Below are 15920 nucleotides of genomic sequence, written 5' to 3'. Positions count from 1 at the left end.
GCAAAATAAAGACAGTTATTTGTGTATTTTAAAAACAAGAAATGTATCTTGAGTTTTAGACAAGACTGTCTAAAATTGCTGACTTCAGCTAATGGGAAAATAATATGGTACTGAAGTAATTAACACTAGAAATAAACCAAAAGTTATAAACTTGTAGAAATTGTCATATTTCTGCTTTGCAGAAGGAAGCAAGATACACTTCCAGCTGGGTAAGTAGAAATTAATAGTTGTATTCACTATTTTAAGTTGGCTTTCTCAGAAAGACTGGACCAGCTCCCTGATGTCCAGATGTCTCAACATCTGGAAGGATGGGCAGAGATGGAACTGAGAGGGATATGGTTGAAGGGCATGGGTTGGTTGTTGAACTAGATAATCTTGGAGGTCTTTTTCAATGTCTGTGATTCTATGATCTCTGAAACTTCTAAAGCTTGCGGCTTGGTCGTCTTTTATCTCAGAGGAACCACTGCCCCACTAAAGCGTGGAGCACTGCTGCACTTGCTTGAGCAGGAAGAAGAAAGGAATTACATCCGGACTTGGCCGCTGTGTAGCAGGCGGCTAGCCGCCCGGTGCTGCCTTTAAACTGCAGGAAGCACCGTTTTCCTGCCGGAGCCCGTCGGCTCCCGCAACAGCCGATTGGCCGGCGGCAGCCTGCGTGCCGATGGCTGCCCTCCATCCTGACGCCTATCCGGGGCGGTCCGCTCGCTCCTCCGCCCCCGGCGGTCTCTCCCTCCGCCGTCACCATGCACCGCTCACTCCGCGCCTTCCGCCGCCTGGGCCGCTCCGCGGGGCTCCTGGCGTCGCCGCCCTCCCCCGGCACAGCCGCCGCCAACGCCGCCCGCTGGGCCCCGCTGCGCGCCGCCATGGTGAGCACCGGGCCGGGCCGGGCGCGCCGTGACCTCTACCGGGGCAGCCGTCCTTTCCGCGGCTCCGCCCCTTCGGCTCCCGCGACCCTCCGCCAGCCGCGCTGCCTGGAAGCGCCGGCCCGCGGCGGTGGGAGAGCGGCGCCGGGAGCGGTACTGGGCTCCGCTCGCTGCTCCCTGCCTGCAGCGCGCGGCCTGCTGAGGCCCAGTGCCCGCGCCGCGCTGACCGGCCGTTATCTGTAGCGCCCGTAGGGACGGGATTTGATGTGAGCGCGGCCCGGAGCTGCCCGAGCTGTGGCAGAGCTCTGGCGTGCGGAGCTGCTTCTAGAAAAATCCGTAGAGTCTTGCGGGCTGCTCGAGAAGTAGGGAGGTGCTTCGGCTGTACCCGAGACCGGTCTGTGACCTCTGCCAGACCTCCTAAATTACTTATTACTTGCCCGTTGGCTGTAGGGCTGAAATACGAGGGGAGCAGGTTTGTTGCCCGTGGTTCAGTGTGGGAACAGGAATGCTGTTCCATAACGGTCTCTGAAGCTGAAGGAAAGCATTATGGACTACGGATGTCCAACCTTTTTTGTTTGCCTGGGCTGCACTGAGTGAAGAGAAATTGTATTGGGCTACATAAAAGGTGTATGATATAATTAGTAACAAAACTTTTTAATATTCTTAATTGCAACATAAAAAGGGGGCAACAAAAGCATGAAAACTAGTTGGGAAGGAACTTTTGATAAAGGCAGGTAATGACTGGATGAGGGGAAATGGCTGTAAATTGGCAGAGGGTAGATTTAGAATAGATATTAGGAAGAAATTCTTTACTGTGAGTGTGGTGAGGCACTGGAACAGGTTGCCCAGTGAGGTTGTGGTTGCCCCCTCCCTGGAAGCATTGGAGGCCAGGCTGGATGGGACTTTGAGCAGCCTGGTCTAGGGGAGGGTGTCCCTGTCTATAGCAGGGGATTGGAATTAGATGATCTTAAAGGTCCCTTCCAGCCCAAACCATTATGTGATTCTGTGACATGTACATTATAGATAGTGGCCCTCATGCACTTGCTGAAGGCCCAGTACCTACACAAGGCAGCAGTCTGACAAGAAGTGCAGTATTGTGATCTTTGCAGGTCAGGAATATGCCCTGTGCTGCACGTAGGCATTATTAATTGCTTGAGTTTAGATAACAGGAGAAATTAGAGCAAAATGTTCCTCTGAGGATTCAGAGTTCAAACTGCCCTTGAATTTTTATGGGAAAACTTTGTATGTTTTTATTTCCAAGAGCACTACCAAAAATGTACCAACTAATATTTAAATGAGGGCGGAGGGAAATAACAAACCAAGTTTGTTGGTTTTTGTTTTTGAAGTTTGCAGAGATTTTGTTGGCAGCAAGATTTATATTTTGGAAGAATTTACATTACATACAACATAGTGTGCCTGTGGCCCTATTGTATGGCTACTGCACTGTCTCAACTTAAAGCTGTTCCTAAAGAGTAAATATCAGAATTTGGGACTCAGTTGATAATATAAAGGAGAGTAGTTAAGCACAAATTCCATTTTCTGCCAGTTTTTAAGGACTGTTTCTGACATGCTAAAAAAACTATTCTTTGAACTAAAATACTTACATCCAAAAGTTGTTACATCTCTAATGAGAATATAATTTTCCACAGGAAGCATTGCAGCAGCAGTTCTGTTTGAATTCTTCCAGTGCATGATGGTGCAATCAATCCTAGCTGATCAGTACCCCGCAGCAAGGCAAAAGGACAGTTATGTTTGTCTAACCGTAAGCTTTGGACTATGGGTGCTTGGGATTTGGCAGAAACAGAGTATGCATTCTCAAGAATCACTCTGGATGTAAGGGAACAGGGACCCTCAGCTCATGAAGCCAGTCAAGAAGGTGAAGCCCACCTAAGGAGTGGGGAAGCATATTTTTCACAGAAATACAATGCTAACCATTGTTGGTTGTTGAGTACTCAATATAGATGGCTAATAGAATTTAGTTTAGTTAATACGGTTGAGAAATTAGTTTAATTCGTATGGATGAAAAAAAAAAAAATGTTTCTTCTTGATTACCTTTCATTATTAATCAGCAAATGACACTGAGCTCCAGGCAGCTCACTGCCCTTTTAATTTCACTGGAGACTGTAAAGGTGTATAGTGTGGAATTTGCCAGGGAAGTAATTTTTTCAGTAACAGAAAAGATATTTGTACTGGGGGGTACTGATCTCTCCTGGCTCCTATTTGTCTTTGTTTCACCATTGTTGACACTGTAATTATGTAAGCGTGAGGTTGCAGGCTATTTAACTTCTTCACAGTGTTTAAGCATGGATATTCTCGGTGATTGAACTGCTGACCCTATTGAGAGCTGGGCGTGGAATTGAACTGATTCTGCTTATCCATCTCTATAGAAAACCTTATGTTGTCTGCTTATCTGAAGAGTCCAGTTACCAAAAGCAGGGATTTTAGATACCAGTAGACCAGTAGATATCTGTGATGTGTTTTTCTTTAGCATGTATATGAACATTAAGTGATTAAAATAGAATAGAGAGGGTTAAGAATTGTCTAAAAGGCATATTGATATGTGCTCTGTGTAGTCTTTCTGTGGGGTCAGGGTCTGTGGGAAGATTAAAAGCAAGTTGTGGGGAGCAAGACAGCAATACAAGAGCTAACCCTTGCTGTTTGTGAGCTGGGCTGCAGTTTCTTCTGGGTTACATGCAACATCTGCACTGCAGGAGAGCCCTGAGCAAGTGGGACTGGTGGCTCTGCTACGTGGTTACTGGTGTACCTAATGGCAGGGCCTCTCCATCTGACTGGAAACACTGTCCAGGACAGTAAAATACTGGAATACTCCCACCCACAGCTTGCTACCTGTGATGATGTAGACATGGACAGACTGCTGGAGAGTTGCTGCTGCTGGAGGAAATTTTCTGCACAAACTCAGCTGCACTCCTCTCCAAAAAGTCCAAGACCCACACAGCAAGGAGAAAGTAAAGCTGACCAAGGAGAGAAACAGTATAGCTTCAGCAGTGGACACCTAGGGAAGAGTAAGAACTGTGCAAACATATACAATGCTTTCTTCTTTCACTTACACAGACTTCTCATTTTCAAATCAAGGACTTCTGCCAAGTCTGTGGTTTCTCTGTGTGATAACCCAGTACAGATGTTTTTTTCTGAATGCTTATCTTGTCTTTCTTGAATTCTTGCAAGCTTCTTGCGTCCACAACATCAGTTGGCAAGTAGTTTTGTCAGTCTGCGCCGTGTGTGAAGAAATGCTTCCTTCTGCTTACCTAGAACCTCCCTCCTGCTACCCTAATATTGTTGCTCATATTTCTTGTACTGGAAGAGACAGTGAGCAACTAGTACTTGCTGCCATTCTAGCAATTTTACTGCTCTCGTTTTTACTTAGGTCCCCAGCTTGGCTCTTTCTGAACTACACAATCAGGCTTATAAAAGCTGTACCCCCACTTTGATCAGCCTTCCTGCCTTTCTTTGAACTGTTTCAAATAATATGTTTTTTGAGATGAGAAAACCCAATCTGCAACTAGCATTCAAAACGTACATGAACCATAATAACATTTTTCTAATAGATCCTAACATTTGATTTACAGTTGATGGTCGTTGTTAGGCCAGAGCCCATCACTGTGTGTGTATTACTATGAAGCTGGGATTGTTTTATTCCATCGATGATTAAGAATTCAAATAATCTTTTTCCCCTCCTCGAGGACTCTATAAGAAGGTAACCTCCTTCTGTGGGGAAGGATAAGCATCTTTCTTATAGCAGATTGAGGCTTTGCTGACAGAAGTGTGGGGAGAGAAAGACTAAACGGCTTTTACATGCTTCCTCTCCAGTCCCATAATCTGTGAAGTGACATACAAATGTGATCATGTTGTCATAAATGAATATGTTGGATTTTTTGTTGTTACTGCGGTTTTTTTGTTTGTTTGTTTTTAAAGAAGAAAGGCTTTACTTTTCAGTTGGTGTACATCACCTAAACTTAATTTACTTCTGTGTTAGATAATAATACATGCTGTGTGTATATATGGTACATAAGTATTGTTTTATATAAATATCATACAAAATATGCTTAGATACAGTTTCTTCGTGTGGCACAGCTATGCTGGTTACAGAATCACAGAATATCCTGAGTTGGAAGGAACAGGTAAGGATCATTGAGTCCAGCTCCTGGCATCACACAGGACCACCCACAATTCAAACCCTATGCCTGAGAGCATTGATCAGATGCTCCCTTAACTCCAGCAGCCTGGGGCCATGACCACAGCCCTGTGCAGCCCGTTCCATGCCCACCACCCTCTGGTGCAGACCCTTTCCCTGACCCCCAGCTGCCCTCCCCTGACACAGCTCCATGCCATTCCCTCGGGCCCTGTCACTGTCACACAGAGCAGAGCTCAGCGCTGCCCCTCCGCTCCCTGTGAGGAGCTGCAGCCACCATCAGGCCTCCCTTCAGCTCCTCTGCTCTGCACTGAGCTAGGGACCTCAGCTGCATCTCCTATGTCTTCCTTTCTAGACCCTTCACCATCTTTGAAGCCCTCCTTTGGACGGTTACCAATAGTTTTATGTCCTTTTTGTGCTGTGACACCCAAAACTGTGCATACACAGTGATGTATATAATGTTCTTGGGCTTAAGGTGAGAATTCACAATCAGCAGCTTAGCAATTAATTACTCAGCTGCTCCTTTTGAGTATTTTAATTGCCATGTGCAGTGTGGATTTCTGAAAGGGTTTCTGTTATATTGCCTGGATGGATGTTGTGTGAACCATGTTAGTTCTTATGTTTGGCTCTAACAATGCAGCCATTCTGTAAATTGTAAAATGAGTTTCTGATTCTTCAAAGTAATGTGAGTCTTTCACCAGGATGATGTGTTTTATGCAGTGAGCAATCAAAGTCTGAAGTCTCTCAGTGCTGCCTGTCACCAGTGGGTTTGCTAGGCTGTGTAATATTTGTAGTAGTGACTCTTGTAGCAAGACAGGTAATCAGACTAGAAACATGTCAAAACTTTGTAAATATAATTAGAAAAATACTTATGACTAGTTGTGTGTCTTTTTCACCCTTTTTTCCCCTTCTTGCATTTTTTCTCAGTTGTTTGTCCTCTCAAGAAAAAGATGCTGTTTACCAGTGTTTGAAACATACTTTTTATTTTTCTTTCCCACAGTCCACTCAAGAGTCTTTTAGGATAGAATATGATACCTTTGGTGAACTGAAGGTCCCAAGCGACAAATACTATGGTGCTCAGACTGTAAGATCTACAATGAACTTCAAGATCGGAGGTGTTTCAGAAAGGATGCCAGTAAGTAATTCAAGCCTGTGTCCATTTATACTCTTTCAGTATGTTTTCGGATATGAGTGAATACCTTTTCTTAATCTTTTTCTGGGAATATGATCACCTTTGAATTTTCATTGAAGTTAGAATTTTCGTGGTGAAGTGTTGCTTTTTATTGTGTTGTTTTATTTTTCAAAAAAAAACCCAAAACAACAGGATGAATAGAAATCTTTCATTTTATTGAAGAGCAAAGGCTATGGATGGAATCATTTCAATTACTTTTACTATAATGTAATGTAGTTTGTTGTTGAAGATACTTAAGAGTAGGGAGTATCTAAGTGTATTGAAGGTGTTTAAGTGTAGTATGTTAATAAACTGCTTTTTCACTTGTAGATGTGATTAAAGCATGAGTGTATGTGGATATCATCATTCTCTGTTTTTGAATGTACTGAAACATAAGCCAATCTGCCTTCAAAATTCTATTTTAGAAACAAATCCAGTTCTTCTTTTCTGTTCATTTTAATACATGTAGTTGGTTTTGATACACATAGAAAGAAAGGGTGAGTTATGAATTGCTTTCTGTACTGCTTGGATAAATGTTACCTAGAATGAGATGACACATCACATGCCCTAAATTGCTCTCTGGTTGCTTGGTTGGTTGTTGCTGTGTTTAAGATCAGAAGGGGTTTGATTTAGAAATAGACCTGTGCTGTGGGTTCCTAAGTGTTCTTCATGAAAAAAGATTACGTGTTTAAATTTACTCTTGTGTCTCAGGTTCAAGTTATAAGGGCCTTTGGCATCTTGAAGAGAGCAGCAGCTGAAGTAAATCAAGATTATGGTCTCGACCCAAAGATTGCCAGTGCTATTGTAAAGGCAGCAGATGAGGTAAGAACGAACTGCCTAAAGTACTAGAATTGACACTGTATATTTGGTTAGCTTCTCTTGGGAACACTGTTTGAGGCTTTGGTGAAGATGTCTTGCATTTCTTTCTTGAATTGTTAGAGCAAATCTGCCATTCAGACAAAGCTTCCACTTTTTGAAAGTCTCCAGTCTTTTAAGCAATTGTATCCCTGTATTTTAAAGACTATCTGCAGTCTGAATAGTTTCTCTCTTACTCATCTGTTTCCTCTTCAGACTTAGGATTGCTAGTAAATCTGTCCTTTTGAAGTATCACTTTTATAGCTAAAGAGGATGATGTGAGACAGAAATATCTTCACTTTCTCAGGATAAATACCACCCCAATGCACAGTTGTGAATGAGCTATAACTAAGGTATGGTAATACTATTTGTACTGCTTTGCATAAACCAAAAGGTATTTAGCTGGAATAATTGTTTTACAGAGCTTTTTTGTTCCTCAAAAGCTTTGAAATATCCCCGTATGTGCAGAAGCCATGTCTGTTCTCTACCATCTGTAGTACCATGAGTCTCAAGCCCCAAGAGCTTTGGAGAACTTGAGAATGTAGCCAGTCTTTTCTAGTTAAAGGTGGATTAGAGGTTTTGGTGGCTAAAGGCTCCTTGGCTTAGATTCGTGAGTTCTGAAAGCTGTTTGAGGCTTTTTTATTGCATTTTTAAAAATGCCTCCTCGGTGACCTGAAAAAAAAAAAGAGAGAGACAACAAAGAGCAGAGTTGCTTTTCAAAGTGGGAGCTCTGCCCCTATATAAAATAGGAAATATCTAATAAGGCCTTTTCTTGAAAAGCATGATTCCAGGAGGACTGTGTAGTAAGTTGAAAATTTGGAGATGGAGATCTAACCTCAGTGTTGTGACAACAGATCTCTTGTTTTGCATTCTATGCTTTTCTGAGGTTGATATGCATGGGAGAGATACTTGTGAGCACAGATTTTGAAATTATTACATCTCCAGAAAAATCTCTATATGTGGACGAGGTTCATCAGGGTCCAAAAAATGTAAATTGAAGAGGAGAATATTCATATTTTTTGCTTTGTCTTGACTTGAGATAGCAAGTGTCACAACCTACCTACAAAAGGTATAAGTTGGTACAGACATCTATAGCTGATCAGGATCTTCTTTTCATGGGTAATCTGGAAGTCAATACATATGAATCTTGCAATATATTCAAGTATAGCTGCTTCATTCTTTTTCTTTCTGGTAGAACAGATCTTCTCTGTTTTTCCATTACAGGTAGCTGCAGGAAAATTAAATGATCACTTTCCACTGGTGGTGTGGCAGACTGGGTCTGGAACTCAAACCAATATGAATGTCAATGAAGTCATCAGCAATAGAGCTATTGAAATACTGGGAGGCAAACTGGGCAGCAAAATTCCAGTACATCCAAATGATCATGTTAATAAAAGCCAGGTCATTATACTTGTATTATACTTCTTTTAATTTTTTTTTAATTCGGAATTGTCTTACAGCCACTGTTTAGATTATTTTTGTATGTATTTAAATAAAACATGGAAAATAGAAAAAAAATATATATATAGCAAAAATAGTTGTATTTATGGTTTTAGCAACAATTTTCCAAGTTCCAAGCTTTTCAGATTAAAGGAACTTTGAAAATTTGGTCAGTGTCGGTAGGAGCTTTTTAGATTAAAAACTCTCAGCTCATTTATGACAGGTGAATTCATACGTGATATATCGGGCAGAAGTGGCCTGGTGACAAACACTACTGCAGGCAGCCATAAAAAAGTTAAATTTAAGTCCAGTTTATAGAGTTTGTATCCATGTAGCTGTTATCTCCCAAATACACTACATCAAGCATGTAGAAGGAATAATAAGGTGGCTAAGGTCCTGTAATTGGGAAGCAAAAGAGCCAGTTAGTATTTGTTTACGCACTCTTAAGTAGACATGTTTATTATATTTCACTCTTAACATTTTCTTCAGATTAGCTGAAGTTTGAGCCACCAAGTTGATTGTAGCTCTGATCTTTTGTGCTTGCTCAAAATCCTATGGGGACTATGGAATTACCATTGCAAAATCAATATTTTGGCCTTTTCAAGTCAGCTATAATTTCTTTAAATCCCCAAATCTATTTGTTATCTATATTTTGTATTTTGTAGCAGCTCTCTTGGCCTTTGGTATATTTAGTTTCTGTGGGCATAGTTATAAGGCATAGATTTTATTGATAACATGCTTGATGGGAGTTTAGAAGATTCGATGATTCCTTCAGAGTGGCTTGTGGAACACTGCTAGGTTGCTTACTGTGTTCTCAATTCCTTCTTCATAAAATAAAGAGAATAAAGCCATACATGTCAGTTTTAATATTGTAAGGTATTATGGTGAGAAAACCCTGTAAATAAGTTTCTGAAACTTCCTTCACAGAGTTCAAATGACACTTTCCCAACAGCAATGCATATCGCTGCTGCCCAGGAAGTTAATGAGGTGTTGTTGCCTGGACTGAAGAAGCTACAGAATGCACTCGAAGCAAAATCCAAAGAGTTTTCCCAAATCATAAAAATAGGACGCACTCACACACAAGATGCTGTTCCACTTACGCTTGGACAGGTAAACAGTAAAAATGCATGTTTGTTTGAAGAAAAGTTGTAAATATATTGGAGGAAACTGGGGCAAATTTGAGGAGACTAAAATTAGTTTAAGATAAATTAGGCAACTGGCTGAATCTCCAAATATTTTCATCTTTTTTTGGAGTTTTGCTGAATGCTGTTCTCTAATAACTGCATTGGAAGTGTTCTTAAAATTTTCCATATATGTTGCTTATAATACTAAGATATAAATTATTTCAGAGTTTGATTGCCAAGTAACAAAACTTATTTCTATTACACTGATAGGAGGAGGAACATGGTAAATTGTGCCTGTAATCTGTAAGTTTATATAAATGAGGTTTAGACAACACACCGGGCTACAAAGTATTTTGAATAATTCATGATTATATGTGTATGAGAAATCCTTGTTATTGTATTGTCATGAATGGCATAGGTTACCTTACTTGGTAAGGTATTAATTTTAACTGAACTGATAAAAAAATCTCTGTAAAAGTTGGCACAGGTGGGCTTCTGATTAACTAAAATCAAGTGAACGAAGTCCAGGATCTGTTTGTCTAATTACACCTTGAGTCTTTGTTAGTGCAGTCTGAGGTCTGACCTACCTTGGATTCAGATTTTACAGAGTACATGAATGAGATACAAGGCAAGAGAAAGATTTTACAGTGTATTGTAATATATATTTTTATATATGTAGGTTGCTTTTATGTGTAGGTTGCCCCTGCTGTGTGAGCAGTCTTCTAATATATGTAAATTTTCCCTCTTAATGAAAACACTTCTTGGTGAAGTTCAGTGCCTTCAGTTAATGAGTATTGTTAAAAATCCAAATACTACTATTTTCTTATTGCTGTGTTTTTCTTCTGTGCTTCATTCTTGCAAAGGAATTTAGTGGCTATGTGCAACAGATTAAATACGGCGTGGCTAGGATTGAGTCAACTATGCCAAGAGTGTATCAGCTGGCAGCTGGTGGGACTGCAGTTGGTACAGGATTAAACACAAGAATTGGCTTTGCTGAGAAAGTTGCTGCAAAAGTGGCTGAACTGACGGGTGAGGAATGATATTTCAGAATTATCAATAAAGCAGTATATATTTTGTAAGCCTTATACTTAAAATTTTTTTATGCAGAGTATTTTTTCTAATGGTACTCAGTGGAGTGAGAGTGGCTGCAATGAATTTGGCTTACTGGAGATGTAGTGTTTCAGACTTCTATTAGTAGCCCAGCCATACTTCTGTTTTGATCTCTGCTTCTCTGACTCTTGATCTTCACGTACTTGCCACAAAAGAAAAGGGGGGGGGAAACAAAAAACAACAAACTTCCCCAGAACCACCAATTTATTTCATGTGAAGGAGTGGAGGTTAGCTGTCTGGTTTCTGATCCTGTCTTTATAGATCTTAAAACTTAACTTAGAAAGCCGTTGAGTTTTCTGATTTGTAGTCCAGTTTTTCTGTGCCAGTTTTAAAAATGCCCCCAGAATGACTGCATATGTATTTCACTTAAATATACTGTAACTGCTTATCAGCAATATTTTTGTATTAACAGATCTATTATTCACAATCTAGTAAAAGACTTGAGATTTTCTTGTACTTTGGCAGGGAAGAAGTGATATAAACAACAGCTGCTGAGAAGCAGTAAAGGGCTGGTTTTGGTGCTTGGAGAAGCCATCAGTGTTGTAGGAAGCTGTCCCATAGAATCATGTAGAATCACAGAATGGCTTGGGTTGGAAATGACCTCAAAGATCATCTAGTTCCAAACCCCCTGCTGTGGGCAGGTTGTCCTTCTTACGCTCGTTAGGTTTACCACATGTGAGGGTTGTACAAGTTTAAAACAAGGAATTTAAATAGCCTGCTCTACTTATGTTCTCTCGTGGGAAATTTATTGGCAAAGACAGAATGGAAAGTTTGGAATGATCTTGGCATCTGTGAAATGCAGAAGTGCTTACAAATAGAATGGGAGCCAGTGTCTGGCAGGGTCTGCAAAACATGGTAGGAATTTGCACTTCCTCTAGGAACTGAGATTTTGCTACTCTTATTGTTTGTACTGGTAAAATAAGTTCAGACCAGTAATTTTGTGGGGCACAAATTCAGCTCACAGTCATCATCCATATTTGATGTCCACCACCACTAATAAAATTTTGCTGAGAATTTACTTGCAGGGCAGGATCCTGAAGAATTTTTTTTAATTACAGAACCTACACTCAGACTGTAGATTAAATTAACATAAGAAGAGCTGCTCCTGTGCTTCCATTGCTCCTGTGCTTTTGCTGTTGCCAGAAGTTTCAGGCATCCTAAGCCTTAATGAGCTTTTGCACGTTCCACCTGGCTGTTGTTCCCTTCTGGTGCTAATGCTTGATGCATCCTTTTTCTTTAAGTAGCTTATTCAATTGTGATTACTTCTTATTTGCCCTAATGGCTGTGCTGCAAAAAAACCTATTTCTATAACTGAGAGAAAGCATCCTTGAAATGGAATTAAGATGGATACATTTGGGCTAACTTGCAAGAGATTACTGAAATGTTTTAAGTATTGAGGTGCAAAGCAAATTGCTGCATTGCTTAGTTGCAATACAGCATGGAAACTTGAAATCTGTATCTTTGCTTCTCAAATTTGAGTTGATGCTTAAATTTCACATTCTTGTCTATTTTAGTGACTTTTATTGTGCCTCTTGTATTGAATGAATGAGTTTAAGAAACACATTTTTGAAGAAAGGTAGAAAGAGAGGTGAACTTGGTGTTATTAACATAATTTTATGTTAAGCTAACTGTGTGGTTGGTTATCTGGTTTATGTCTTCATGTAAGTGCCTAATAGGTTTCATATTCCTCACTGTCCCTGTAGGCTTGCCCTTTGTCACTGCTCCCAATAAATTTGAAGCTCTTGCAGCTCACGATGCTCTAGTTGAACTCAGTGGAGCTATGAACACAGTGGCATGTAGTCTGATGAAAATAGCTAATGATATTCGTTTCCTGGGGTCTGGACCACGCTCTGGATTAGGAGAACTCATCCTGCCTGAAAATGAACCAGGAAGCAGTATCATGCCAGGTATGGAGAAAACATTGCAGAGGAAAAATTCCTATTTCTTTTGTTTTGGACTACTAACTTTAATGTCAGTAAGTCCGTGGTTGAACACTTCTGTCAGTTTTTTCTATTTTACCAAAATTTGTGTTCATAAAAGTACTTGCTTGCACAATTGTGTGTTCACGTGCAGGCACATGAAGGAGAGTAATACCTGTACATACTTATCTTCTCCTTGGCCAAATAAAGGCAGTGTATTGATTTTGTTACAAAATAATTTTAACAGCCTAGTAATACTTTTCCTAAGTTAACTGAGATTTGGCAATGATTTACCAGACACACCAATCTGCTCGAGTAAAAACAGATAACAATCTCTTGATTATTAAGGACTGTAGTAATTAACAGCTGCTTAGTTCATGCCTGTTTGATCCTACTCTCGAAAACTCAGCAAATTGCTAAAGCAGCCAACTGAGGGTGGACTTCTTTAAATCTTTGCATTCTGCAGATTTTTCTTTCAAGAGAAGACAATATAACTGAAGCTTTTACATTTTGCAGAGAATGGGGAATAAATAAGACTAGAGTAGTACAGTTAATATAATTTATGGAAATAATTTTTTTTTTGTGGTGAACAGATAAAAAGGAGGAAAATGTTACCTCCTACAAAGTATCTTCTCTTGAATGCAATTTGGTAAATAAGAGAACAAATGATTGATTGATTGATTTCCTTAGTCTTCATTAATGTTTTTCTCTCCCTTTCATAACCAGGAAAAGTGAATCCTACGCAGTGTGAAGCGGTTACCATGGTGGCAGCCCAGGTTATGGGAAACCACGTTGCTGTTACTGTAGGAGGTAGCAATGGGCACTTTGAGCTGAATGTTTTTAAGCCCATGATGGTAAGTTCTAAAAGTTGTACAATATTTAGGACTTCTGAAGTTGTCATTTGTACAGTCAGATAAATAGAGAAAAGCTCAGTGAATATTTGTTCAATACAGGGACTGGAAAATCTGATAAAATGTGAGAAAAAAAGTTATTCTTTTGTATGGTAATTGTTATTCTGACAGGATGGTAGCAGTCTTGTTACATGAGGATATCTTATGCTGATAAGCTTTTATCTTAAAGATGTGTGCACATAATGCTTTTTCTCTGAATTGAATTTAATTAAAAAATATCAAATTAAATGAATGTTGCCTATCACCTGGTACTGAAATCTGGATGTTTTCAAATGAAGTCATTTTTCTTTTCTTTCTCGGGTTATCTACTTTTCTTTTTTCTTTTTTTTTTTTTCAATTAAACCCAAGAAACAAACAAACAAACAGGAGAATTGAGAGAACAAAAAAAAAAAAAAAAAAAAAAGAAGATTGTGGAGAACGGTGTGTAAGATAAAGTAATATTGCAGAGGTTAGGGTAGGGATGATAATTTTAAAAACAATGAAGGTGACTTGTGGAAAAGATACTAATATTATATAGAAATAAAAGGGAAGCTGTAGAGCTTCTGTCTTTTTGTTAGAGATAAGAGGCACAAGGGAAGCAGGATGCCACATGTTATTTTTCTACACTGCATACACTTGCTGATGTCGCTTTTTCAGTTATGTCAGAAATTATTAAAATATTTTTTCTCCCATCTGAACAAATTTCTAAGCATACAGCACCTGGTTTTGAAGCTACTACGCCCTACCCCACACCCTCCAAAAATCATATTGAACAGCTAAGAGATGTAACTAGCAGAACATAAATTCTCATAGACAAATAAAAAAAAAGGAGAAGGAGAAAAAAAAAAAGTGGGATGTTATGGATTGTCAAAGCAGGGGGCTATTGCCAGACAGCGTTGTACTTTATAGTGTTAAATGTTGTTTTAGTATTGGTACCTGGTGGTGGAGGAATGACCTTGAATGAAATACCTTCATTCATTTTTTACTCAGTATTTGTGAACTGTTGTATCAAGACATCTTTACATACTGTGGTCTTTAGGCAAGAATTCATCTCTTAAATGATTCTCAGAAAATTATTTGAAGTGGGAATAACAGAGCATAGCCTGCAGCAGGAATAGGGTGCATTATTTTATGTACCTCTTTAGTGCAAATCAAAGAGGTACATTTTGGGGGATAGAGGGATGCCACTTAGGAACAGCTGTGCCTGATTGTGCAGCTACTAATATATGAATACAATATTTTTGTTGTTGTTGTTGTTGTTTTTGTTTTGTTTTTTAGATTAAGAATGTTTTAAACTCTGCAAGGCTTCTTGGAGATGTTTGTGTTTCTTTCACTGACAACTGTGTTGTTGGAATCCAAGCCAATACAGATAGGATCAACAAACTAATGAGTGAATCCCTGATGTTGGTAACAGCACTTAATCCACATATAGGTAAGTGTAAAGCTCAGAAACTTCTCAAAACATTGCACTTATATACTTTTCAGAAACATTATTTTGCACACATTATTTGTATTGTCACAGTATTAGTAAACCAAGTTCTGGGCCAGGCCAAAAGTTAGTTTCCTTTAACATCACCAATTGGTGGTGGTGATAAAGATACACCTTGCTTTTGCAGTACCATAACAGTGTGTTAAAGAAATAATTCAGAACAGAGAAGAGATTGAGAGAATTTGTGTACATGTCGTCCTGATTTGGCTTCTAATAGTAACAAAAAGTGAAACATGAAAATAGGAGAAAGTTACATAAAACTTTTATGTAGTCTAAGACATACATCAAGACTACTTTAAGTAAGAAGTTTGTATAATACATTCAGTGCATAGTTACTGCAAATTGAGTTAAGTACTAATAGCAATACCTAGCAAGTTAATTCTCAGAAAACTGAGTGTCTTACTTTTTTCTCATCTCTAAAAAAATCTTCTGAAACTGAGCATGGCTAAATGGTTTCTTTTTGTTTGCTACAGGATATGATAAAGCAGCTAAGATTGCCAAGACTGCACACAAAGAAGGGACGACGTTAAAAGAAGCTGCTATAAAGTTGGGATTCCTCACATCAGACCAGTTTGACCAGTGGGTGAAGCCTAAAGATATGTTAGGTCCTCAGTAATGTCTTAAAACGAAATACTTGCAAAACAAACAAACAACACACACACACAAAAAAGTGTTCTTAATTTAAAATAGAATAAAACAAAACAAGTATAATATACTTTTGTTTCACTCGTAGTGTTTTCATGGTGTTATTTTTTAGCGTAAGTGGCATCTGATGTGTTAAGATCAACTGATCTTATGAGGAAGATTCTACTGCTTTTTTTTTTTAATTTAGAAAATAACTAAAATTTCAATAATGTTGTAACTTAAAAGGTGTTTTTCTAGGAGGGCACAGCAATTTGAAGAAATGAGAAT

General features: G+C 39.2%; 1 protein-coding gene across 4 annotated transcripts; it reads left to right on the top strand.

Annotated features, from left to right (window-relative positions):
- The first annotated feature begins 640 nt into the window (after positions 1-640).
- FH (fumarate hydratase) lies at positions 641-15721 on the top strand. Of its 4 annotated transcripts, none has more exons than XM_031589126.2 (10): positions 641-863; positions 6011-6145; positions 6893-7003; positions 8261-8437; positions 9404-9586; positions 10464-10629; positions 12414-12617; positions 13356-13483; positions 14798-14951; positions 15482-15721. In XM_031589126.2, exons 1-10 carry the CDS (start codon positions 741-743, stop codon positions 15622-15624), a joined length of 1524 nt encoding a protein of 507 aa, XP_031444986.1. In that variant the 5' UTR covers positions 641-740; the 3' UTR covers positions 15625-15721. The 4 variants fall into 4 exon arrangements, with proteins under 4 accessions (XP_031444986.1, XP_031444991.1, XP_031444988.1 ...); XM_031589131.2 differs by lacking the exon at positions 641-863 and adding an exon at positions 943-1254; XM_031589128.2 differs by lacking the exon at positions 641-863 and adding an exon at positions 943-1332.
- The last annotated feature ends 199 nt before the right edge of the window (positions 15722-15920 follow it).

Source organism: Phasianus colchicus, chromosome 3 (assembly GCF_987193195.1).
Source record: "Phasianus colchicus chromosome 3, bPhaCol1.hap1.1, whole genome shotgun sequence".
NCBI lineage: Eukaryota > Metazoa > Chordata > Aves > Galliformes > Phasianidae > Phasianus > Phasianus colchicus.
The sequence above is the reverse complement of the archived record's forward strand: the minus strand, read 5'-3'. Positions and strand labels throughout refer to the sequence as shown.